Source organism: Hoplias malabaricus, chromosome 18 (assembly GCF_029633855.1).
Source record: "Hoplias malabaricus isolate fHopMal1 chromosome 18, fHopMal1.hap1, whole genome shotgun sequence".
NCBI classification, from domain to species: domain Eukaryota; kingdom Metazoa; phylum Chordata; class Actinopteri; order Characiformes; family Erythrinidae; genus Hoplias; species Hoplias malabaricus.
This window is the reverse complement of record NC_089817.1, coordinates 7,185,163-7,208,956: the sequence shown is the minus strand read 5'-3', so window position 1 is coordinate 7,208,956 and position 23,794 is coordinate 7,185,163. Positions and strand designations below refer to the sequence as shown.

At 40.6% G+C, this 23,794-nt stretch overlaps 1 protein-coding gene across 4 annotated transcripts in view; it reads left to right on the top strand.

The window, feature by feature from the left end:
- tjp2a (tight junction protein 2a (zona occludens 2)) overlaps positions 1-23,794 on the top strand; it is a 29,572-nt gene that overhangs the window by 4,127 nt on the left and 1,651 nt on the right. The window contains exons 1-23 of one of the 4 annotated variants that reach the window (XM_066650610.1): positions 387-434; positions 4,170-4,272; positions 10,681-10,734; positions 12,017-12,141; positions 12,268-12,370; positions 13,592-14,288; positions 14,682-14,785; positions 14,922-15,075; positions 15,638-15,749; positions 17,918-18,039; positions 18,180-18,282; positions 18,402-18,552; positions 18,633-18,741; positions 19,036-19,255; positions 19,465-19,649; positions 19,752-19,847; positions 19,972-20,051; positions 20,141-20,351; positions 21,735-21,835; positions 21,941-22,162; positions 22,854-22,949; positions 23,186-23,461; positions 23,659-23,741. In XM_066650610.1, coding sequence (XP_066506707.1) covers positions 10,690-10,734; positions 12,017-12,141; positions 12,268-12,370; positions 13,592-14,288; positions 14,682-14,785; positions 14,922-15,075; positions 15,638-15,749; positions 17,918-18,039; positions 18,180-18,282; positions 18,402-18,552; positions 18,633-18,741; positions 19,036-19,255; positions 19,465-19,649; positions 19,752-19,847; positions 19,972-20,051; positions 20,141-20,351; positions 21,735-21,835; positions 21,941-22,162; positions 22,854-22,949; positions 23,186-23,461; positions 23,659-23,741 — 3,395 coding nt within the window. In that variant the 5' untranslated portion in view covers positions 387-434; positions 4,170-4,272; positions 10,681-10,689. Of the gene's footprint in view, positions 1-386; positions 435-4,169; positions 4,273-5,257; positions 5,366-9,270; positions 9,368-10,680; positions 10,735-12,016; positions 12,142-12,267; positions 12,371-13,591; positions 14,289-14,681; positions 14,786-14,921; positions 15,076-15,637; positions 15,750-17,917; positions 18,040-18,179; positions 18,283-18,401; positions 18,553-18,632; positions 18,742-19,035; positions 19,256-19,464; positions 19,650-19,751; positions 19,848-19,971; positions 20,052-20,140; positions 20,352-21,734; positions 21,836-21,940; positions 22,163-22,853; positions 22,950-23,185; positions 23,462-23,658; positions 23,742-23,794 lie in introns of those variants that run through there. The other 3 variants (XM_066650614.1, XM_066650613.1, XM_066650611.1) reach the window with 3 other exon arrangements.

Sequence of the window (23,794 nt, the reverse complement as noted above, 5' to 3'; positions counted from 1 at the left end):
CACATCTCATTCTTTTTCTCCCTCTCTTCCCCTCATTACCCTTTCCTCTCATTCCATGAGAACAAAATGGGCATCTGTCAGATTCTGGAGAGTGGGTGAGATACGGAGAGAGAGAGTGTGCCCATCCCTGAAAGAGGCTGAACTAGCGGCATTTCTCTCAGGATGGCTCTAGAAGCATGTTAGAGGGGCAGACAGGGCACAGGGTCATGTGTAACGTGTGGTCAGCAATGTGGTCTGCTATAGTGAGCAGGATGCACTGTGTGTAGTGCTCTCGGTTTGGGCGGGCATTTGCGGCTGTGAGGGACTACGTGAGCGAGACATTTGAACATGAAGTACAAGAAGTTCATCACCATCATGCAAGCTGCCATCGGGATTGCACCCCTCAACAAGAGAGAGCTGCTGCCCCCTGGCAGGAAACTGTGGAGGCCCTCGGGGTGAGTGAGGGAGAGGAGGGTGGAGGTATGAAGAGGCGTGTTGTTGAATGTTATTGTTGCTGTTTATCCAGTTCTGGGTAATATTTTGGCTCTTGTGTGTTGCACCATGGGCCTGAAAATGTGCATATATTGGAACATCTTGCTCTAACGTTATTAATAGAAACGACTAGAGATTACATCGGCTGCTCTCTGGGATTCTTCTTGACTTGTATCTTGGGTTCTGCACTGTTAGAATAATGGTACTAAACTGTATTTACTGGGTACCATCTCAGTCACCAGGGTGGTAACTTTTTAAGTATATTATCCATTTCTAACCCCAAGCCCTTTGAGAATTTGATTTATAACATTACTTTAAAAATAATAAACAATACCACTATTTGTTACTTGCTAGTGTTTGATTTTCCTCGCTGACACATGAAGAAAACTTACCACTATTCTGTGGAGGGATGTAATTCACAAAGCAGGATTTCTCAGTTAGGGTTCTCAGTCAGTGTATGACTTACACACTGTTGCTACTATAGTCTCCAAAGGAAAATGATCCTGTTTAAAAGCTATATCAGATTTTGAAAAATTACAGGCATTTTTTGTGCAAATAGAAGACATAGGGCAGCTCTTAGTTCTGCTAGGAATTTGATTATCGTTTCTATTCCATATTCAAATCACTGCATTTTTTTATTGGTGCATGGGATTCCCAGTGGTTAACACATTCCCAAAATGCATGCTGGGAATTGTACCGCAAGAACATTAATATACGAAAACACAAAAAGGATATAAGGGTCCAATTAGAACTGATAAGGTTTGTGAATTTTGTCTTAATACACATGACATATAACAGTCGGTTCTAATTTGAGACTGGAGTGTTTCAGGGTAATCTCATTATTTTCCAGTTGAGCAATAGTTTTAAAAATATTCTAACTTTATTCTCATTTGGTGGCACGGTGGCTTAGTGGTGAGTACGTTCGCTTCTCAGCGCTGGGGTCTTGGGTTCAAGTCCCATGTGGAAGGAGTTTCCATGTTCTCTCTGTGTCTGCGTGGGATTCCTCTGGGTGACTGTCTTTGAGGAGTGTGGTGTGTTCTCTCTGTGTCTGCGTGGGATTCCTCTGGGTGACTGTCTTTGAGGAGTGTGGTGTGTTCTCCCTGTGTCTGCGTGGGTTTCCTCCGGGTGACTGTCTGTGAGGAGTGTGGTGTGTTCTCCCTGTGTCTGCGTGGGTTTCCTCCGGGTGACTGTCTGTGAGGAGTGTGGTGTGTTCTCCCTGTGTCTGCGTGGGTTTCCTCCGGGTGACTGTCTGTGAGGAGTGTGGTGTGTTCTCCCTGTGTCTGCGTGGGTTTCCTCCGGGTGACTGTCTGTGAGGAGTGTGGTGTGTTCTCCCTGTGTCTGCGTGGGTTTCCTCCGGGTGACTGTCTGTGAGGAGTGTGGTGTGTTCTCCCTGTGTCTGCGTGGGTTTCCTCCGGGTGACTGTCTGTGAGGAGTGTGGTGTGTTCTCCCTGTGTCTGCGTGGGTTTCCTCCGGGTGACTGTCTGTGAGGAGTGTGGTGTGTTCTCCCTGTGTCTGCGTGGGTTTCCTCCGGGTGACTGTCTGTGAGGAGTGTGGTGTGTTCTCCCTGTGTCTGCGTGGGTTTCCTCCGGGTGACTGTCTGTGAGGAGTGTGGTGTGTTCTCCCTATGTCTGTGTGGGTTTCCTCCAGGGTCTCCAGTTTCCTCCCACAGTCCAAAAACATGGAGGGTAGGTGAATTGGCTTCTCTAATAAATGTTCTGTTGTGTGAATGAATGTGTGTGTGCCCAGATATGCATTGGCGCTCTGTCCAGGGTGAAACCCCAGTGCCCGATGCAGTCCTCCAGGTCGACGGTCGTTCCCGGTCGAAAGTACACTGTGCACTTTTGGCTGCCGCTTCTCACCAGTGTGTGTGGATTGAGTGTTCTGAGCGTTCAGAGCAGTGTGGATTGTAAAGCGCCCTTGGGTATCTATAAAGGTGCTATATAAGTGTAACGATAGATAGATAGACATTCTGAGATCAGTCTTGTTGTTCATTAAGAAGAACATGTCTGACAGAAAAGGCATCAGATCTGCGTTTCTAAACATCTCAGGGAAAAGTAAAAAATCACAGCCAGTGGTCTCAGTGGTTTATTACATAAGACATTAGGAAAAGATGAGATTCTGTTAAAATGTCTGCATTGTTGTGAGAATTCCCCACAGCTGTCACTGTAATTTGCTCAGCGCTTGAATGAGTTCTTAGAACTGAAGATTGTCTTAAAGATGCTTTATTGTCATGGGCAGACAGTTACTGTTACTGAATCTGCTCATTACACTGTATTTTATCACAACTAGAGTCTGTACCATAAAGCAGGATTTATCTAGGGGTTTTCTAGCTTACTTAAGCCCAGTGTCCAATAGGTACATCCCTAAGTACTTTTCCTATTAGACACATTTGACTCGAGGCTTAAATTATCTGGCCAATCTGAGAAATCCTGTGTGGAATGCTCTCTCAGTAACACACCTTGCCCTAGATGACCGTAACAATTTCTATTAAACAGTAACCCTAACCTCCTCTTTAGTTCGGAATGCTGTCTTGCTTTTTAATTGTTGTTATTATCCTAGTTGTATGTACAATTTTCATTCTATCTCTTGTTGTGGATGCCCTGTACGTTAAGTTTATATGATAAGCAAATATTTATTTTTTGATGCTGTGTGTGGCTATGTATTTTATTAAATTGCAAATGCTGATATTTTACAGTTCCTTTTATTTACTTGTTTTGCAACAAACCAACAGATGAAATTAAAAATAACAATATGTTGTGCCCTGCAAAAGCAGGGGTGCCACCATAATACCGGTTGTGACTTGAACATAGTAAAAGCTGACAACTAAGAGTCGAGAGTAAATCAACGCCTCTGTTTTGTCCATTTGTGTAAACACTGATTTCACAGACACCCGTTCTTGTTAGTTAGAGTAATGAGATTTTTGAATTTCATTTGCTGGTATGTTTCTGTTTCTGTTTCATCACTTGAGCGCCTCGAAAGATCAAAGTGCACCAGAGAAAGAGATAAAGATAACACTGGGAAAGGCTCATGTTACCTGTCATCGGAAACAATGCAGCAAGTCATGGTAAATGCCCTGTGAATGGGACTGAGGAAGTGATGTCACTCTCTAACCATTCCATAAAACTTCCTTTTGTGTTTCTGTTGGTGCCTTCAGAACACTCCCTCAGAGGAAATAGGAGTGGGTTGAACATATGGTATAAGATCACTGCAAGGTCAATCTCTGCCTTTATATTCTGGGTTTTAATATATGTGCCTCCCATAAGAGTTTGCTAAGCTGATTTTGCTGATGTAAGCTGTCTCCTCTGTTTTAAAACGGGAATCTCACAATATTCTGCTTAATTAAGTTGTAGTCTGAGTTCATTTGTTGTAGTCCTGCATATTTCAGTTCTTCAAATGTGAAGTTGTCCAGAGTGTGTTGTTGCACAATGCATTGTTAAAAAATATTGCTGGTTATAGGAATAATGTCGACAACACACCGACTTATATTGTCATTTTATTTATGATCTAAAACCACCAGTGAATTTTGTTTCATTAAAACAATTCACTACACTCCTAAATGAGCAAAAAATATCATTTTAGATTCGAAGCTTACCCACTTTTTTTTCTTGGAGAGTTACCTTTCTTTAAAAATGAAGAAACCCTATTGAAAAGGCTTTGTTGTTGTTGCTTAGACCTCATTCTCTTTTTTTTTATTGCAGGGACCAGTCTGGCACAGACGTATTCAAGTTCTATTTGACAAAAGAAGCCCAGTATTTGTGTCTACGTCGACTCTCTACTCCAAACTACATAACAATTATAAAGGTAAAACGTTTTGTGTATCAACTGAATTCACTGTGAACGTAATTTTTCATTGAAAGTATAATTGCAGTTGTTTTGTAGCTGGTCAAGGGTTTCTTTGAAATGCACCTATGTATTTGTCTTAGATATTTACTACCTCTCGAGAGAAGGCGTAGTTTTACTGAACTGAGACTATATTTGGGAAGTTATGAGAAGGAAAGACTGTTTCATACTTTAGTTTATTAGTTTACTCTAGTCTTAGTAAAAAAAATATGTTTAGGTGCAAAACATCTTGGAAATGTCAGACTTCTTCAGCCAGAAAAGTGTTTATAGCTGAGTCTTAGGTCACAGTGCTCACTGCAAGGTGTGAACTAGAGGTTTTAATACCCTTAAGCACTGGGCTGTGGAGTTGTGAAACTGCATTTTCTGGAATTAAGGAGTTCCATCCGGTACCTCTGGGAGGAGCCAGCTTTACTGCATAAAAACAAGGCACAATCTCTTAATAATCCTTGATTTCTGAAGATGTGTTTGACGAGCAGGTGTCCGCAAACATTTGGTCATAAAATGTATATGACCATGTATTCGTGGACAAACGTATTAAAATGTATTGGAGTGCACGTGATTGAGTGAATGTACCCTGTCTCTAGAACTTTAAGAGGGATTATTTTTGAATGTATCCACTGCTTGAGGTTTTTTATCCCACGTGGAGCCGGAAAGTTTGGAACAATCCATTTTTTCTGAGGGGTCGCACTCTTCAAAGTACTGAGCCATAGATGCCGATTAGGTGTGGGGTTACTTTTGTGGGTTCGGTTTAGCACAACATTATCAAGAAATAAATCACAGAGACAGTTTGGAGGGTGTTTTATGTAGATTTCCTCCGTTTTTGCCCCCCCCCCCGTCTCAGTGTTTGTAGTGGTACAGTCGGGATTTAGACTACAGTAGACAAACAATAGCGTTTAGTTGATGGAGCTCTCTTGTGTTTATTGGAAGTGTAAGTCAAGATGAATGAATAACTTCTGCAAAGTTATATAACGTTTAAACCCAGTCCTCCTGAGAAATGCCTGTGCTTAAAGGAAGGCTACTTTTGAGGAGCAGAAATGTAAAGGAGACCTTCTATGTGAGTAGTTTACGTTCACGTCCTCAGTCGCTATGAACAGTAATATGGTAATAAAGTCATTTGAATTAGGTAAGTCCATACAGATATCATGGGTTAGCCCTCACTGATAGTAAATAGGCACTGTGCACCTTCCAGAAACATAATTATGTTATATTCTTGTGGAGAAATGAGCTTTTTGTCCTGAACCTATCGCTGGTTTATACTTATAGATGTTAATTCTGAGTGTGAGTATATTAATGCTAATTGAAGAGTTTTTATATTCGCTTGAAATAAATAAATAAACGACAAATAAACTTTAAAAACGCAGTTTACTTTTGAGGGTAGTTCTAGTAATCCGCCAGCAGAGGGCAGAGTGACGCCACCGCAACCAAAAACTAACAGGTTCTTACAGTGAGCAAAATAAACTTAGCTGTTTTGTACATACTTAGTATGTGAATAAGTGCCAAATTAGCAAAGTATTCATTCATTCATTGTCTGTAACCGCTTATCCAGTTCATTCAGCAGCATTTTGAAACATTCTTAGAGAATACAAGTGTAGTATACATTATTTATTTAATGCAAATAATATACAGCATGGTGGACAGATACAGTGTTATCTTTTTGTTAAAATGATGTTTTCGAAAGCATACATTAGCAGTTCATTTCCACAGCAGAGCAAATAAAATGCAATCATTTCACTTCTATTTTATAAAATGAAAAAAAATAATCTGCACACTCTTTTTCTGGCAGTTTTACATTCATTCAATCTAAAGTAGCTGCACCTCAGTTGAAGGTACCAATGCTCAATGTCAGTCATCATCCAGAGGGGTAAAAGCACCCCCCAGCTTTGGGTTGTGCTGAAAAGGAAATGTGTTCTTTGGAGAGATTGAGCTACATTCTTTGCTTCCCATAAACTGACTAAACACAGCCATCCATCCATGAGAGCAGAGTCGTTTTTGTACTCTCATGTTCCTTTAACCAGAGCCCAAGTGAATGTGCGTTCTTGCATAATACTCAGGAGTCCCGCTGCTCCATCTGCAAAGGGTGGATGATGATGCACTTCACTGGCATCGACTCTCCACAGCTTCATGTCCGAGAATTAAAGATTAACATTAAACCTGCTGCTCAGTGGTACGCTTATTACGTCTGATACAAACATCAAAGATTGAGCCACTTGATGAAATCCACAAGGACTGTTGTCTGTGTATGATGTCTGAACATGTCTCATCTCATCATCAGCTCACAGTTACCTCAGGAATTACATCTGACAATTGATCTGTTTTCCCAACAACTTCGGATGCACTTTAAACGTCTCTGTGGGTTTGAAGGGATGCGTGATTCATGAGGTATTTAAGAATATGGGCCTGATTATTACATAACTGAATAATAGTCACGCTGCCATGCAGTTCACATTTTAGTTTTTCACTTTGCAGCGTGGCTAATCTACACTGTGCCAAGGGGCAGACAAACAAAAGGCTAATTCTTCTCAAACCTGACTCATCAGATTAGACATCTGTCCATTTGTCACACACCTTATTGAATGATGGTTTCTTACTCTCAGGGGGAGCTGTGCCATTTAATATCGTTCCCAATAATATTGTTATAAATTTTAACAAGATAAAAAAATATCCGCATCGTGATAGAGATATTCGGACTTGCTTAAGTAATGACATTATGCAGTTACACACAATTTAGTGTATGTTCATAAGTAAGTCATTTAGGCACAGCAGCAGTATAGGTGGACCCCTAATACTCTCAGGTTTCTATTTCTGTCTGTGCCATGCAAATTGCGATAAGAGTTATCAGCTCAAGGTTTCGGTCCTGCATTGTGACACACAGTGGAAATTATTCGTTTGAATTTTATTTAACAGTCGGTATTATAATATGTTAATTAGCACTTTTTACAAATTAACTCAACCTTAATGTTCTTCTCACAGCAGGGTTGTCTTATAATACACCCAGGCAGAAAAGAGTGAGGATGCATTCATATGGCAGCAGTCATGGAGTTAGAAACCGGCTGCTAAATATTCTATTTTAATCTGTTGCAAACTTGAATACAAATCCTACTTTTTAAAAACAAACATATTATTTATTAGTTGCAGAGAATATACATTTGCCTCATTCTTCTGCTCTCAGCTTCTCTGTGGAGCGTTGTGGTGCACGTTCACAGTTTAAAAAACAAATAAAATATATTGTCTATCATTCTGTGATAATACCATCTGGTAACCATGGTAATCAGAAGTTAATTTATCTCTTAAACACTTCCCTTTAGTAATTTCTGATAAGATATAGAGTTTATTCAGAGAGAGACACTTCAGTTCAGATAAGAGATACAGGGGGTGTTCCAAGACCACCCGTGAAAAACGAATTTCCGCGAAGTTGAGGAAAGATATTTTTTTATGTATTTAACGTGTATTTGGACTTTTAAAACCCTCCCTGTGCTGTTAACAACCCACCGTTTGCATTAAACAGTCATTCTATAATGTTTTTCAGCTGGAACTACATGTGATGTCCCACCAGTTTCTTTAATAGAGTCATTCCTAAGCTGTGATTTAGCGTCAGTAAATTTCACTCGGATGTGGACATGAACAATACACGTAGTGTACGTAAGAAATACTTGTAAATGATATATTTTGTCACCAACAGGCCTAGTCTAATACATGTAAATAATAATTTAAAAAAATAATTTACCCACCATAAGAAAATGATATTTTAGGAAATGTAGCGGCCATAAGCCACCTTGAAAAAACCTGAGAAGTAGCGAGGGATTACTGTAATGGCTGATAGGACGGATGGGATACAGATCTTAATAAAGTGTCATTGTTGGTACCTTTTAAAAAAGCTAAGAGACATCTGCCTTGTACTCTCACTGTACTGTAGAGAACAAATAATTTATTGTTCTACTCTAATATACCACACTATGTAGTAGTCTATTGCATTGAAGCTAGGGGTGCTCAATATGATATTTACAGTGTTTGTAATCAATTTTGTTGCACTTTTCTATTCGGGGCTCAGTGTGATACACTATATGTTATTAAATTGGACAGTGACTAGCTGGACTGCTTGTGAATCTTGAACATGCTGTTGTATGCACATGGTAATCTAATATTTAGCTCTACATGAGCTTCAGGTCACTCTGTGCAATGTCAAGAGTTGGCTCGAAGGGTATACGGAAATGAGAAGGAGTAGTGTTTATCAGGAACTGACAAACCTACATCACTACCTGGCCTCACTAATGTTCTGGTGGCTGAATGCCATTAAATACTCACCGTATTCCAAAATTCAGTGTAAGATCTTCCCAGAATAGTAAATGCATTTACTGCAGCAAGGGAGACCAAATGCGCACTGATATCCTTCATTTTGGGAAGAGATTTTAGACTAGCAGGTGTCCACATATTTTTGGCAGTATAGTGTGTAATTTAAAGGAATGTTCTGGATCAACTGCCAATCCACTGGCTTCTCTCTCGCTCTCTGTCTGTTTGTGTCTCTCGTTCACTCACTCCCTCTTGCACATCATCCTGCTTATCTATTGGGGACTGGTCCAGAATCAGTGTTATTATTATTATTATATATCCGAGCTGGAACTGAGGCCAGCCTTCAATCACCCTGAATCTCTTTACCAAAACCCATGATAAGATTTGTGCTTCACTGTGCTTCACTGTGCTTCAACTGGCATTTTAACTTAGCTCTGTGGCAGGGGTTGGAAAGCTTTGAGAAGAGGTGCATATTTGCAAGTGAGAGAGACTACACCAATGTCGTACTCTCCTGCTGTCCTCCTTTTTTTTTCCACACATCTCTGTCTGCCCTGAGTGGCGGTAGACAGTGGGATTTGAGCAGAATGTAGGCCAGCAGTGGTACTCTTACGTCAATAGAAGATAGATGAATTGTGTCGATGAGCAGAGAGGTTGTTGGGGCAGATAGAAGTGCTGTGCCGGTGGGACGAAGGATAGCATGAAGACCGTACTGTCACTCCATAGGAAATGGGTCCACACAGTCAAAGCCATCCGCATTCTCCAAGGAATCGTAAGACCACTTTTGTACTCTCAGTGAGGCTGCTGGTGCAGTGGCAAACTGTTGATCAGAGTTTGGCTAACTTTGGGAATGGTGGGTGGAGTTAGGTGACTTTTTTTGAATTTTTAATGTATATTTGTTAAAAGAATACATCATTATTTTTACCTTGTGCCACATTTTACATCAGTATACAGTCAATTACCATGACCTGGAATATGGGATATTAGATTTGGTGAACATTTACAGTAGAAGACGCAGATTCAGCAGCATTCTTTGGCGATTGGCCATTTGATTTCAAAATGAATATCTCGTAAATACTGGGCGTGTAAGATAGAATGATGTCATGGATGTAGAAAATTATTAAACTGAGGTGTAAATGTGTGTAAAAGTTGTTAGAGTTAAGGTTGATGATAACTTGTTTGGCATTGGGATGCTCATTAGGAGTAATAATCATCAGGAGATACGCACTACATATGTGAATGTGGAGTCGTATTAATCATGTTTTTATGGAAACAGGCTTGTTTGAGGTGTTAAAACATGGTTTAACTTGCTATTTTTGGCAAATTGCGTAACGTTTGAGCTGAAACCAATATGTGACAATAATATCAAACCGCTGGAAACGGCTATTAGCATATTAAAATGTTTCCTTAATTTATTTTTAAGGTTTTAAATATGGCCATTGTGCTATATCATAAGTGTTGTAGAACTGCATAAAACTGTACAACAAATATCTTGTGAAATAAACAACTATTAAAACATTTTGCTGGTTAGCTTAAGCTTTAACTGTAGTCTCCACCTTAGAGGAAATTAGATGAAAATTACAGTATATATAATCATATTACACACAACAGGGAGAAAAGGGAAGTTCTTTCCTCTTTCATTTCTCCAGTGCAGAACCAGAACTGTTTATTGAGATTACGTTGTGCTGTATTTTAACAAATGTAACTACACAACAGAATTGTGTACATGTTGGATTCTAGGTTAAGGATTACTTAGTACAATAATGCAATGCATATTTGAAGTGAGCCAAGGAGATTAAAAAGCAATAATCATAATCACTGTGTGTGTGTGTGTGTGTGTGTCCGTCTGTGTAGGAACGTTACAGTGTATGAGAGCCCATAATATTAATTCATTCCAACTCACCAAGTTATGCCTAAAACCAGTTTTTCTTCATAACTTGATGTTGCTGAAAAAGCGAGAAATGCATTTTCTAACATGGACATGGTTCAGAGGCACATGGGCCTGAGGGAAGGGCTGTGTGGCAGCTGTGGAATCTGACACAGTCTCTTTCATCTCTCTCATATTCAATGTTTATTTTCCCTCAGAACCCAGTTATGGAGGAGACGGTGTGGGAGCAGTACACAGTGACCCTTCAGCGGGTGAGTGCTGACATATTACAGGTCTACAGCACGACCGTTCAAACCAGCAATGAAACCTCCCATGAATAATAAATCATATAATAAAAGATATATTTATGGACTCCTTTATGAGCATCTTGAGACAAGGAATTGATGATGGCTGTCATAATAACTAGAATAAGGTTGATTGCTCTATCAACAATTACTCAATTAAAATTGATTTCCCTAGGAGCCCTTTACAGATTAGTTTTCAGTGTCAGAAGGGTAGGCCATTATAAAACTGTGTTTAAATAGAAGTCTGCAGACTTTCCATAAACTTTCAAGTTGCTTTTACGAAAGAAAAGATACCTCTACCAGCAGCATCTCACTATTGCACAGGCACTATTGCACTAGAAGCATAGTGTGTATTACAAATGTGTATGAAATAAAGCCATATGAAATAAGTGTAGACTGTACAGGTTGGCCAACATTTAATGGACTCCTCCTGGTTCCTGTATGGCTTTCCAAAAATAAATAGATACCCCAAAAATGACTTATCAGAATTACCACTTGAAAGGATGTTTGGCTTGTGTGATTATGCATTTTTTTTTAAATATATTGCTGTCAAATCTTTTCCTATATCGTGACCCAACTTTCCAAATTACCTTGTCATGGACCTTTTAACTCCAGAATCTCCACTGCATGGCTTCAAATGCAGATTTAAGTGTTTCCCCTCTATTTAAAGCTTCTTTTAAACAATCCTGAATCCCCTCCCCTCCCCATCCAGCTGTTAGTGTCTCATTTGCCCTCTCTCACTGTGAAGAGATTTCCTCTCACTCCAGGCCATCTGGTTGAGCAGAGCTAATGCTGTAGGTTGTATGATTGTTTAGTTGTGTAGTGCTGGGGTTTAGAGATTTCATCAAATCACTGCTCTAATCTCAAGAGCACAGGGGCAGGTATACTAATATACATTCATATAGATTTATTTTTTTATTCTCAATTTAAATGCCACATGAGTGCATTCAGAGATATTGGTTTGTCCGCTTTAATTCATTAAAACACATTTGCCCCCCGTGTGGAATGGATGCTACTGTGTTTACTGTTGATAAATAAAAGCTTTATACTCTTTGTATTGGATACACTACAGTGCACACACACTCAGAAAGCTATTCACATCACAGTGGAAATGATTACTTCTTTATGTGAATGCTTGTTTTTAAAAGTCAGTCCATTATTAAAAATTCAAAATATATGTAGATATGTGCAGCTGTGTGTGTGTGTGTGTGTTTACTGTAATTGGAATTAAATTTGTTTCTCTATATAGGACCCTAAAATGGGATTTGGTATCGCTGTGTCAGGTGGAAGAGACAATCCAAATGAAGACAGCAGAGAAGCATCAATTATTATCTCAGATGTGCTCCAGGGAGGACCGGCAGATGGCCTGCTATTGTAAGGAGTTCCTGAATTTCAAACATTAATGTTATGATATGATTCATGGTTTAAAAAATATTCTGTACCTATGCATCTTTAAGCTTGCACTGAGTGTTTTTCTCTTCTCTTCTTTTCTGGTGTTAGTGAGAATGACAGAGTCGTCCTGGTTAACACTGCTTCCATGGAGAACGTCCCTCATTCTTTTGCTGTCCAAACTCTTCGCAAGTGTGGCAAAATCGCCAAAATTGTGAGTGATTAGTGTCCTTTTATTTAAGACTGTTTAACTGTAGCTGGTTATGTACAGTATGAATTGTGATGTTATTTTAAAGGGACATATCATGGAAAATTGTCTAGACCGCTTATCCAGTTCACGGTTGCGTTGAGTCCGGAATGACTTCTAACCTGGAATCACTGGGCGCAAGGTGGGAACACACCTAGGAGGGGGCACCAGTTCTTCTCAGGGTGACACACTCACACATTCACTCACGCCAGTGGACACTTTTGAGTCACCAATCCACCTGCCAATGTTTGTTTTTGGATTGTGGGAGTAAACTGCAATGGCCGGAGGACACCTATGCGGACACAGGGAGAACAGACTAAACTCCTCACAGACAGTCACTTGGAGCAGGGCTCGAACCCACAACCCCAGGAGCTGTGTGACAGCGCCACTACCTGTTGCGCCACCATGCCGCCCAGAAATGCTGTTTATAATTTTTAAATTTTAAACATACAAATACGACCTGTTAAAATGGCATGGATATATTGAGAAATGGTTGTTATTTTTAAATGAATTATGATAAATTAGTGTGGCATGGTGGTATTACACAGTCACACAGCTCAGGGGTCCAAGGATTGTGGGTTTAAACCCAGCTTTGGTTCACCACCTGTGGCTGTGTTCTGCATGGGTTTCCACCCAGGTGCTGTGGTTTTCTGCCACAGTCCAGAAACACCTGTTGGTGGGTGGAGTGGCTACTCAGTACGTGTTCCTAGATGTATGAGTGATTGTGTGATGTCCTGTGGTTGACTAGAACCCTGTGTATGGTGTATTCCTGCCTTGTACTCAAGGATTCTGGATAGAGACCGGGACCTACCGTGAACCTAAATAGGATAAAAAATTGAAATTTTATTTTTACATTCAAATAACAGCTTTAAAATCATTGTGATGCTCCACTGAGCTGTAACAGGGAGAATAGAGCCCCTGTCTTTGCTGCTCTGCACTCTTCACTGCAGAGACTACACTATGTTACTTTTGGAGGAGGGCAGGAAACCAACCTCCTTTCATTCCTCTACCCTTCTGATTTCAATACAGTGCTGTAAAAATGGATTACAAAAGGAGGAGCCGTAGGAACAAAAAAAATAAAACAAATCTTACCTACTGTTCCTTTAAGAAAGTAAAGAAGACAAAAAATGTTAGCTGTTTCAAATCTGAGACTGACTTTGCTTATTTATCATCACCCATTTTCTACAGGTAGTAAAAAGGCCACGGAGGGTTCCAGTTAATCTGTTGAAGCGTGCTCCTTCCCCAGATGACCGTGTGTTCTGTAACCCAGACTACAATGATGACTACGACTATGAGCAGGACAGACGCAGTGTGTACAGTCGTCCAGAGCATGATGTCAGTTCGGAGCGTGGTTATCCGGACTCTGAGTATGATTATGACCGTGGTAGTCGAGGCCGGACTCTGGAGCGAGATGTGAGCCCTGACCGTCAGTATCGTAGGGATGGCAGCCGAGGACGCCTGCTAGACCGCGAGCGCAGTCCCGAACGGCGTTATCGTAGCGACCGCACCCTCGACAGAGACCCCAGTCCTAATCGTCGTTACCGTAGTGACCGCACCCTTGACAGAGACCACAGTCCTGATCGCCGTTACCGTAGTGACCGTACCCTTGACCGAGACTACAGTCCAGAGCGCAATTACCGTAGCAACAGAGGCCGCAGCCCAGATCGGCGTTACCGTAGTGAACACACACTCGACCGGGCGCAAAGCCCTGAGCAGCGCTACAGAGACCAAGAGCCACAGAGATACGAGCCCCGGAAAGAACCTCCAAAGAGGAGCGGCAGTAGAGACAGACTGGATAAATCTCCCTCACCGACTCCGTCACGAGGCCAAGAACCTCTGGACAAACCAGTCAGCGTCATGCTGCTGAAGAACAGGCCCAATGAGGGTAAACCCAACAACAGTTACACCTTCATATACAACAAAAAATATACAAAAAGTTAGTTATGTCAGATTTCTGTTCACTATAGGGCACCAATTCTATTATTTTTTACTGAGGTTAAATGTACTGAAAAGAGTAAACCATAACAAATAACTGTGCCATAATTTGCACAAATAATTATTTGTTGCTTTTAAACACTTAATACATTTTTTCCAATACGTGAACCTAGCTAGTGGTAACCAAACAAATGTGTCAAAAGCAGGTCAAGAATTTTGTTTGCTAACTTTTGTTTTATAAACCCTGTTGATAACTGCATTTATTTCTGAATAATTCCAAATAAACTATAAAAATGCTAACATATCACACCCTACATGTTTCTTTTTTTCCTCCCTGATCTAGAATATGGCCTGCGTTTAGGCAGTCAGCTTTTCGTTAAAGAGATGACCACCACAGGACTGGCCTGCAAAGATGGACACCTACAGGAAGGAGACATAATTTTAAAGGTAATTTTCTGAGTCTAGTCAGATACAAACTACATATTCTAGGTTTTCAGGACGTTGTTGGGGTCATATAGAGAAATACAAAACACAAATTCAGTCAAACACCTAATTAAATAAATAAAGCACGGTTCTTTTTCAGATCAATGGCACAGTTACAGAGAACCTGTCTCTGGCTGATGCAGGAAAGCTGATAGAGAAGTCTCGGGGGAAGTTGCAGCTGGTGGTGCAGCGAGACCGTCGGCAGATTCTGATACGGATGCCACAAATGGCTGACAGTGATTCAGAACTGGATGGTGAGTCAAGATAATAAAATGTCACGGATGACTTAGTAAAAGCTTATCTCATTGCATCCACTGCGCCAGAAGCATTAAACTAATTGTTGTGCTTTTAAAAAAAGCTGTTTTTTTTATATAGTCTTAACTTGCTTCTTATTTAAGATGACCCAGACGAACTCAGAGTTTTAATCTGAAAACTATGAGAAATTATCAGCTTCTCACAAAAATATTTGTGCAGCTTAAAAGCACAGAGCTGATCACTGGACTTTTGGGCTTGTGGGCCTCATCTAGACAGAGTGACCCACTTTACTGACTTCAAAGGGAAGAGGAAGAGGTCCAGAACATGGCTTTGCAGAATTATATACACCCCTCATAATCCAAATAGTGGACAGCAGAAAAAAATCTGATGTTATTATTAGTGTGCCCTGTCCCATATTTGGTGGAGGAGGGGTTCTTACTGATACAGATTCATGTAATTGCACAATTCTAAACTATTATTTATGGTCTCATTTTATTTTGGTAAAACAAAAAAAAAAGGATTGCAAATTTGTGTCTAGTAAATTTTTCTTTATTTCCACAGATATTTCTGAAATTGAGTCGTATCGGTCTTATTCACCCCAGGATGACAGACGAGGACATCACTCAGACCTCTCCTCACATTCTTCCAATGAGAGACTACGAGAAAAACCCAGGTGATCTCTTTAATAAAAGCCTTCTTTACAATGCATTGGCCCCACTAAAGATTAAAACATAGTGTTAATCTGTCATGTTTACAAGCTTACAAACTCCCTAAACCAGTTATCTCTGGAATCTACAGAAAAATGTGATAAATTTGCTGGAAATGTGTATGGAAATGGGTCTTATATATTTGTTAAATGATGTAAAGCTACACACTGATTCAGGGAAAATTAATTCTGGTTTTACGAGACTTCAGTGCTGTAGTTGAACCTGTAAATGGTATATTGCTGGGCAGATTAGAAGGAAAACTCCTTCTCTGTTTCAAGTCTCTGTCACCATTAGTAGTTAATAATATATAAGAATGGCCTTGAAATGAATCCCTCAAGGATAAGTACTCGGGCCAATTTTATTTCATTTCTATGTGCTACATTTGGGCCAAATTATATACACTATTTAGAATCGCACTATATGCACCATAAAGCTGTAACTGGACTTTTTTGTGTGTTTTTTTTGATACTACTTAAACTAATGTGATAATTGCAAGTACCAGGATAGTTCCAACAGGCAACAGAAAAAGAAACATTTAAAATGTCTCATCAGTTTTTACAATACATTCACTGTCAGAATTGTTATGGGCTTCTACAAAGAATGGCAGATTTGGAAGGGGATTTTCAGAGTTTGCTATCAGAGTATAAGGGCTGGCATTTTGGTGTTGTATGAGGAGTATCAATGCATGGGAGTGTGGGCAGCAGACAGCGGGCGGAGGGCTTAACAGATCAGCAAACCGTGGAGACCCACAGAACCAGACCAGGGGAAGGTGTGGATGGCAAAACCATCGTGAGTACAGCTGTTGGAGGAGGGCAGTGGGTGCAAACTGGAGCTAGACCCAAATGCAGTGCTATTTATAGCACTTTAGTCATGTCTTCTACTCCTGGCTACAGCCCGTCCAAATTATTTGACTGCTAAACATAGGGAGCACCTGAGGCGAGGGGAGTGATGTTTTTCCGGTCCCAGCTGCTGCAGTGAAGATGTCAGCAGTACATGTTTTCAAAACAAGCTCCGGCCCCAGGTGCCTGTAATCTTACTCATTCCAGTACTTATCAGAAACAGAAAGAACAGGGAGTACAGCTTATACTGTGAATGTAGCCAAACTACAACATACAAAATATGAGATGGACTGTAGTGCAAGAGGCACAAGTTGCTAAGTTAGCTCTTCAAAATATAAGATCTCTTACAAACAAATCACATTTAATTAATTATTTTGTCACAGCACATCACATGGGAAACTATGTTAAATGACTGTAGTTCTGCATGTGTGTTAATTGATTCGGCTCCTCCCAAATAAGTAACATGCGAATGTGGAGACTTAGCTGCTTTATTTCTTGGTTCTTTTCAATGTTATCACTTGGTAACTCTGTGCAGTTTTGAAAGGAACACCACACATATGAATAGTAACTTTCTAGCAGGCCTCTGAAGTACAGTGCTGCTTTTATTGATGAATTTACAGAGATGTTGTATTTTATTTCTGCTTATTTTGACTATTTTTTTAAATTACTGGTGACTTAACACACATACAGACAATCTCAAGGTCTCAAGACAGTTTTGCCAAGGAACTACATGCCATATTGGACTCTTGGTCTTTCACGGCATGTTACAGATCACTTTGTCAGATCACTACTGTGTGTTCTTTGATATGTTGGACTCATTAGATAATAAGGGCTATATTTCAAGAAAAGATTATAAAAGACTGCACAGCTACCCTTTCCATGAGCAAAATGTTCACTACACTGCAAACAGTCTGACTCTGTTGATGCTCTCCTGGATAGTTTTAACACAAACTGTCAGTGTTTTGGATGGGATTGTACCAGTTAAAGTGAAAGCTATGTCAGGCAAACAAAAATTTTCAAAAATAAACTATAGTTTACATGTACTTTTATTATTTATCTTTTAATAATATTAATTATTTTAATCTTTTATTTGTTTTACTGCTTTAATTTACTTTGCACTCGGTGCACAAGGTGTCATTGCAAAGTACTGCTCTTATAAAGCATCAAAGGCTATGGGTTTGCTAATGGGGTGCTTCTGGCGAGTTTAAGGGAAGAAGACCAAATGGCCTCTAGGGCTTCACATCTACAAAGTTGTTGGATTAAAATTATGTTGATTCATGATGTGTTAATTGCAGAGATGAGCCTCCGAACAGACTGACGAAGATGGGTGCAATGCCAACACCTTTCAGAGCAGCTCCAGAAGAACTGCCTCCTCCTCCAGTGGAACAAGAGGAGCCTCATGTTGAGGAAACTCCAGGTAAAACCACATTATCTGACTGTACCTTGTTTGGAGGTCTTAATAGGTTAAGCTAGTAGACCAAGTATGTTTTGGTCTGGTGTAAAAGTCTGAGGTGGAGAACAGATTTTAAAGCTGTGTGAAATGCATTTTGTCAACAGTTCCAGTGGTCACTCCAGCCCCTAAACTTAGTGTTCCACCCAAACCCAAAGCTCTTCCAAAGGTCCCACTTCGACCAAGTCCAGAGGACCTGGAGATTTATGGGTTTGTACAAGTTTCATTTTAGCATGCCTTATTTTTACAAATTTCAGTAATCCACTTACAGCATGTGCCACATCCTTTGTTCAGTTTAAAAGTACAGTTCAAATGTGTTACGCTTACAGGCCCAACACAGTTATGGTACGCTTCCAGAAAGGGGAGAGTGTGGGGCTGAGGCTAGCAGGAGGAAACGATGTGGGGATTTTCATTGCGGGTGTGCAAGAGGACAGTCCTGCAGAACTGGAGGGACTGCGCACAGGAGACCAGATTATGAAGGTTAAAAAATAAAGCTGTTTTATATTCCAAGGATTGAACCATGCAACCAGTGTCCATCTAACTGGATTTCTCATGTGCAGGTGAATAACATGGACTTCAGAAACATGGTGAGAGAGGACGCAGTGCTCTACTTGCTGGAGATTCCTAAAGGGGAGGACGTCACTATCCTCGCACAGAGCAAACCTGACGGTACCTACATTTATTTTCCTAGAGTTTTCCTGTTAGTGAGAATATTCAATGATTACATATTTGATAAAATAATAAGTACTAAAAACTATTTTCTTTTGAATCACGTTTGGTATTGAAAGGTTTGAGTCTGAATTTGGTTTAAGTTCCTACAACATAAGGCTGGACACAACAGTGTTATTCCTACTGACTTAGCTGAGGACAGGAGAATTTCTCCTCTTGTTTTGATAAGCTTGATGTGGTCTCGTAAAAGTTATTTCCTAGATTTTTAACAACTCTCTGGTTTGTTTGCTGCAGTATATGATGACATCCTGGCTTCAGGCAGAGGGGACAACTTCTTCATCAGAACACATTTTGAGCATGAAAAAGATGCCCCACAGGGCCTGGCCTTCAGCAGAGGAGAGATATTTAAAGTGGTGGACACGCTGTATGACGGCAAGCTGGGGAGCTGGTTGGCCATCCGCACTGCCCAAGACAACCAGCTCCTGGAAAAGGGCATCATCCCTAGCAAGAGCAGGTGTGTTTCTTTGCTTTGTTATTGGCTTTGATTTTTGTTTTGATGTTTTATTTTTTCCCCCAGATCTTTAAGACAAAGACTAAACCTATTTCTCCAGTGAGTGTAGGGCGGAATGATTGATCAGATTTGTGGTTGTTGCTGTTGTTTGGTGATGAGCAATGAGCCCCTGGGTCTTAACTGTTGTGTTCTGTGCTGATTAACACAAACAGGGCTGAACAGATGGCCAACGTGCAGAATGCCCAGAAAGGAGCAGCCAATGACAGAGGAGATTTTTGGAGGCTGAGAGGTCAAAGGGCAGGCAAGAAGAAAGACATTCGGAAAAGCAGAGAGGACCTGACAGCCAACCCAGGCGCTACACGCTTCCCAGCGTATGAAAGGGTGGTGCTGAGAGAAGGTACAACAGCTATAACCCAGTCTAAAAAAAACCAAACTCATGTTTTTTTAAACCCAGGTAATGTGTTTTTCCAACATTGCTGTTTTGTCTCCTACTCTGTAGCTGGGTTCAGGAGGCCTGTGGTTATATTTGGTCCTATCTCAGATGCAGCCAATGAGAAATTAGCTAATGAAATGCCTGAGGAGTTTGTCATTGCAAGTAAGTGGTAACTGATATGATAACTCTTGGTTTTTTTTTATGTGTGTTGCAATTAGGATGTCATGTCTTTGCATTGGAGAAGGTTATTGGATTTACTAATATTTGTTTGTGTGTCTGCTCTCAGAGACAGAACCCAAAGATGCAGGCACAGAGAAATCTTCTGGAGTGGTAAGACTGAACACAATCCGCCAGATCATTGAACAGGTAAGAGCCTATCATGAAAATGAAAATATTAAATATCCAGAACTTCATGATGAAGTATTGAAACTGACTAAACCCTCTCTTTTTCTCAGGATAGACATGCTTTGCTCGATGTCACCCCCAAAGCTGTAGACACATTGAATTACACCCAGTGGTACCCCATCGTAGTCTTTCTTAACCCGGACAGCAAACAGGGTGTGAAGACTATGAGAAACCGCTTGGTGCCTGGCTCCAGTCGCAGCAACCGCAAACTCTACGAGCAGGCAGTAAAACTGAGGAAAACCTGCTCACATCTCTTCACTGGTCAGTTTAAAGTATCCATCCAAGTATGATCACCAGCACCAAACATTTGATGGTGAATGTAAATTAACAAATAATTAGAATCGTTATTAAAATAAATTATTAAAAACTTTCAGACAGAAATTTTCATACAGTTTGGATGGCAGCAGATAACAAAATGCAGTACATTTCCGAAACTGCTTTTATTTGAAGAGTTTTGTTTAAAGGCTTAGCACCACTTAATGGACCTCCATGAATATTTCACATTATTGTAGTTACTGACAGATATAAGTATAAATTAAAATGAAAATAGCAGCTTAATTTGCTTTAAAACTGACAATTTTATTAAATTGACGGAAAAACCCGAGCTCGCTACGGAAATTCTTGAACGCAACCGTGACGTCACTGGTGGACAACAGCTGAACAACGCCGCAGTAAAACACCGTTATGACTGACTGTTATGGCAGTATCTAGCTAGCTAAATAACCAACATTATTCATGACAATAGCCTAGCAATAAGCTAAACTCAAATTTAGAGGTACCGTTATTCTTGTAAATGTGATCGAAGTCGAACTCGAATTCATCCGACACTATAAACCTCCGTAATGCAGCTACGTAGCCGAGTATAATCTGAGCCACCGAGTTTAGCGAGTCAAGCTAACGTTAACTAACACCAACTAAAACAGGCGAAGTGAGTGTCCTTACCCTGTTTACCTCCATGTTACAGAGGCTCTTGAACACCTTTCGTTGGTGTCCTTACATGCCCATATTGTTGGAAAAGCGCCAGTGAAATGAGCTACAGATAACGGAGTGAGCGGATGGTCCTTTCCAAAGTGCCCGTTTAAAGTTGACAAATGTAGTCCATTTTCTGGATATTTTGGGATCTTTGGGCCATTTGTGCACAGATGTCCCACTGTACATTGAATTATTGCAGTCAAAAACAACACACCATTTCGTCATTTTGCATTAAATTAAGTGCAGCTTCTAGAGTTGTTGTCCACCATCTACGTCACAGGCAAGACGCCTATTAGAGTTTCCGAGCACCGTTGAGGGGGGGGGGACCAACGGTCTTTTAAACCTTATTCCTTGAATTACTAAGAAATAACATGTTTTCTGACTATCAATAAACACAAGTTAGGAACTCAAATTCCACTGTATTTATTTGTTTGACACTTTCATATAGCTGGTGCTTAGCCTTTAAAGAAACAAATTAAACACCACTTTGTAAAATGTTTATTCCTTGGAATCTGGCTTAACGGAAACTTATATTAATCTTTTAACTTTTATTACTATTGGTATCACCTTTTATACACACCTCTGTAAATAATACCCCTCAAATCCACCCAAAGGTCAGAGACTACTACTCTCAGGTATTTTTCCTCATTATCTTTTTTTTTCTTTTTGCAGCTACGGTGGATTTGAACTCAGCTCATGACGCATGGTATGGAAGTCTGAAAGACACTATTCACGAACAACAGAGTAGAGCTGTGTGGGTCTGCGAGGGCAAAGTAAGAGATGTGCTTTTAGCACAGATAGCTTTTTTTTAATCTGTATATATCATGTGAAGTGTTTGTCATTTTGGGATTAATGCAAATCTTGTATCATTGTTCTAGCTGGATGGCTCTGAGGAAGACCTGGATCTTCAGGATGACCGCATGTCCTATCTGTCAGCCATGAGTGCAGACTACCTCAGCATGGACAGCCGCATGACCAGCGATTACGAGGACACAGCCGATGAGGGAGGTGCTTACACGGATAATGAACTTGACGAACCCACAGATGAGCCACAGGTATCAGGGACCAGCCGCTCTTCAGAACCCGTATTGCCTGATGAGGTAAGATAAAACTGTAAATGACTCAGTCTGCAAATCACACATGCACAAAGGTAATTATAGGCATAACTACACACTGAAGGAAGGATACATAAATAAAAACAATCATACGACAAGCATGCATTGGCTCTGGAGCACTGGAACTGTGTTCCCTGGACTATAATCCATTCTACATACTAAACAAATAAAAAGTATTGTGGCTGTTATGGGATCCCAAGTAGTAATACCCTGCTGATGCTCCCCTCTGCAGGAGTAATGTGGAACTGCAGTCAGATAACCCTACATTTACATTTAGCTGGCATTCTTATCCAGAGCAACTTAAACATGTCCTTCATTCAGCTAATGTGTATAAACTAGAATCCAAAAATTACCTCATGTTTAGAAGCTTCCAAATAATCGAGTCATTATAGCTACATAGATACACAATGCTCACACACTACACCTTGCCAAATGAAGTCAAAGACGAGTGGAATTGTAAGCCTTTACCAAATGTAAGTTAAGTACTGATTGAAATAGTCTTGAAAGAGATGAGTCTTCAGTTGGCGAGGAAACTCGGCGGTAGACGTTTATTCCACCACTTAGGTGCTAGGACAGAAAAAAAAGTCTGGATGCTTGCCCTCTCTTGCCAACCTTAATTCATGAACGCATCAAGAATGTGGCAACTGACCCTCTGACCCTGCCTTGTCCCCTGCAGAAACCTGCCCCTGTGCTCCGTATGAAACAAGCTGGCAGCAGAGAGGTGCTGCGAGACCCCAGTCCTCCTCCTTCTTTTGTCCCAGAGCCACCTAAGGTAACCTGTCCCATATACCCCCTACCCTACTTCGTGTTTTTATCTATTATTTGGAATTATGGAATATGACTGTCAGAAAAAGCTTACGCAAGTCTATTTGAGAGTATTTAACATCTCTAAATCGTATTTAAGTGACCATGTGGTGCACGTGCAGATATTTCATTGGTGTTTTGTAATGTTTAAGCCTTTGTCTCTTCCCACAGCTTTGAAAGCTAACCGTCCTCTGTTTACTCCAGGTCAGGTCTCATCCCCGTGGCAGTGACTCCAGAAGTTTTGACTCTCACTCCAGCAGCACGGTGAGCAGTGATGCCCCCAGCTCTAGACCTGCTCCTCCGCCCGTGGCCCTGAAGCCTAGCTTTTCTTCACGCCCAGCCCCAGCTCAGGGGCCCATTTCAGATACAGAAGATCCTGCCAGTCGCTCATTCCTGGGCAAAGTCAAGGCCTTTGAGAAGATGGAACACCAGGCTCGAACTCAGAGGATGCTAGAGCTGCAGGAAGCTGAAAATGCAAGGGTGAGCCAACCAGACATGCTGTTTTATTTTTTTTCACTCTTTCCCTCTTTCTGTATTTAGCATTTCTTATTGTATTATTTTGTTGGGTAAAATATAATAACAGCATAAATATATTTGGTGTATTTTAAGTTGTTTTATTGAATAAAATGGATCAAAACCTACTCTTACTTGAACTCAAGTATTTAACTGCTCTGCAGCTGGAAATCTCTCAGAAACATCCAGACATTTACGCTGTTCCTCTGAAACCAAAACCCAATCAAAACAGGCCACAACCTATTGGGTGAGTTCAGTCTCGCTACACAGACAGTTAACTGTATTTACTCATTTGTGAAT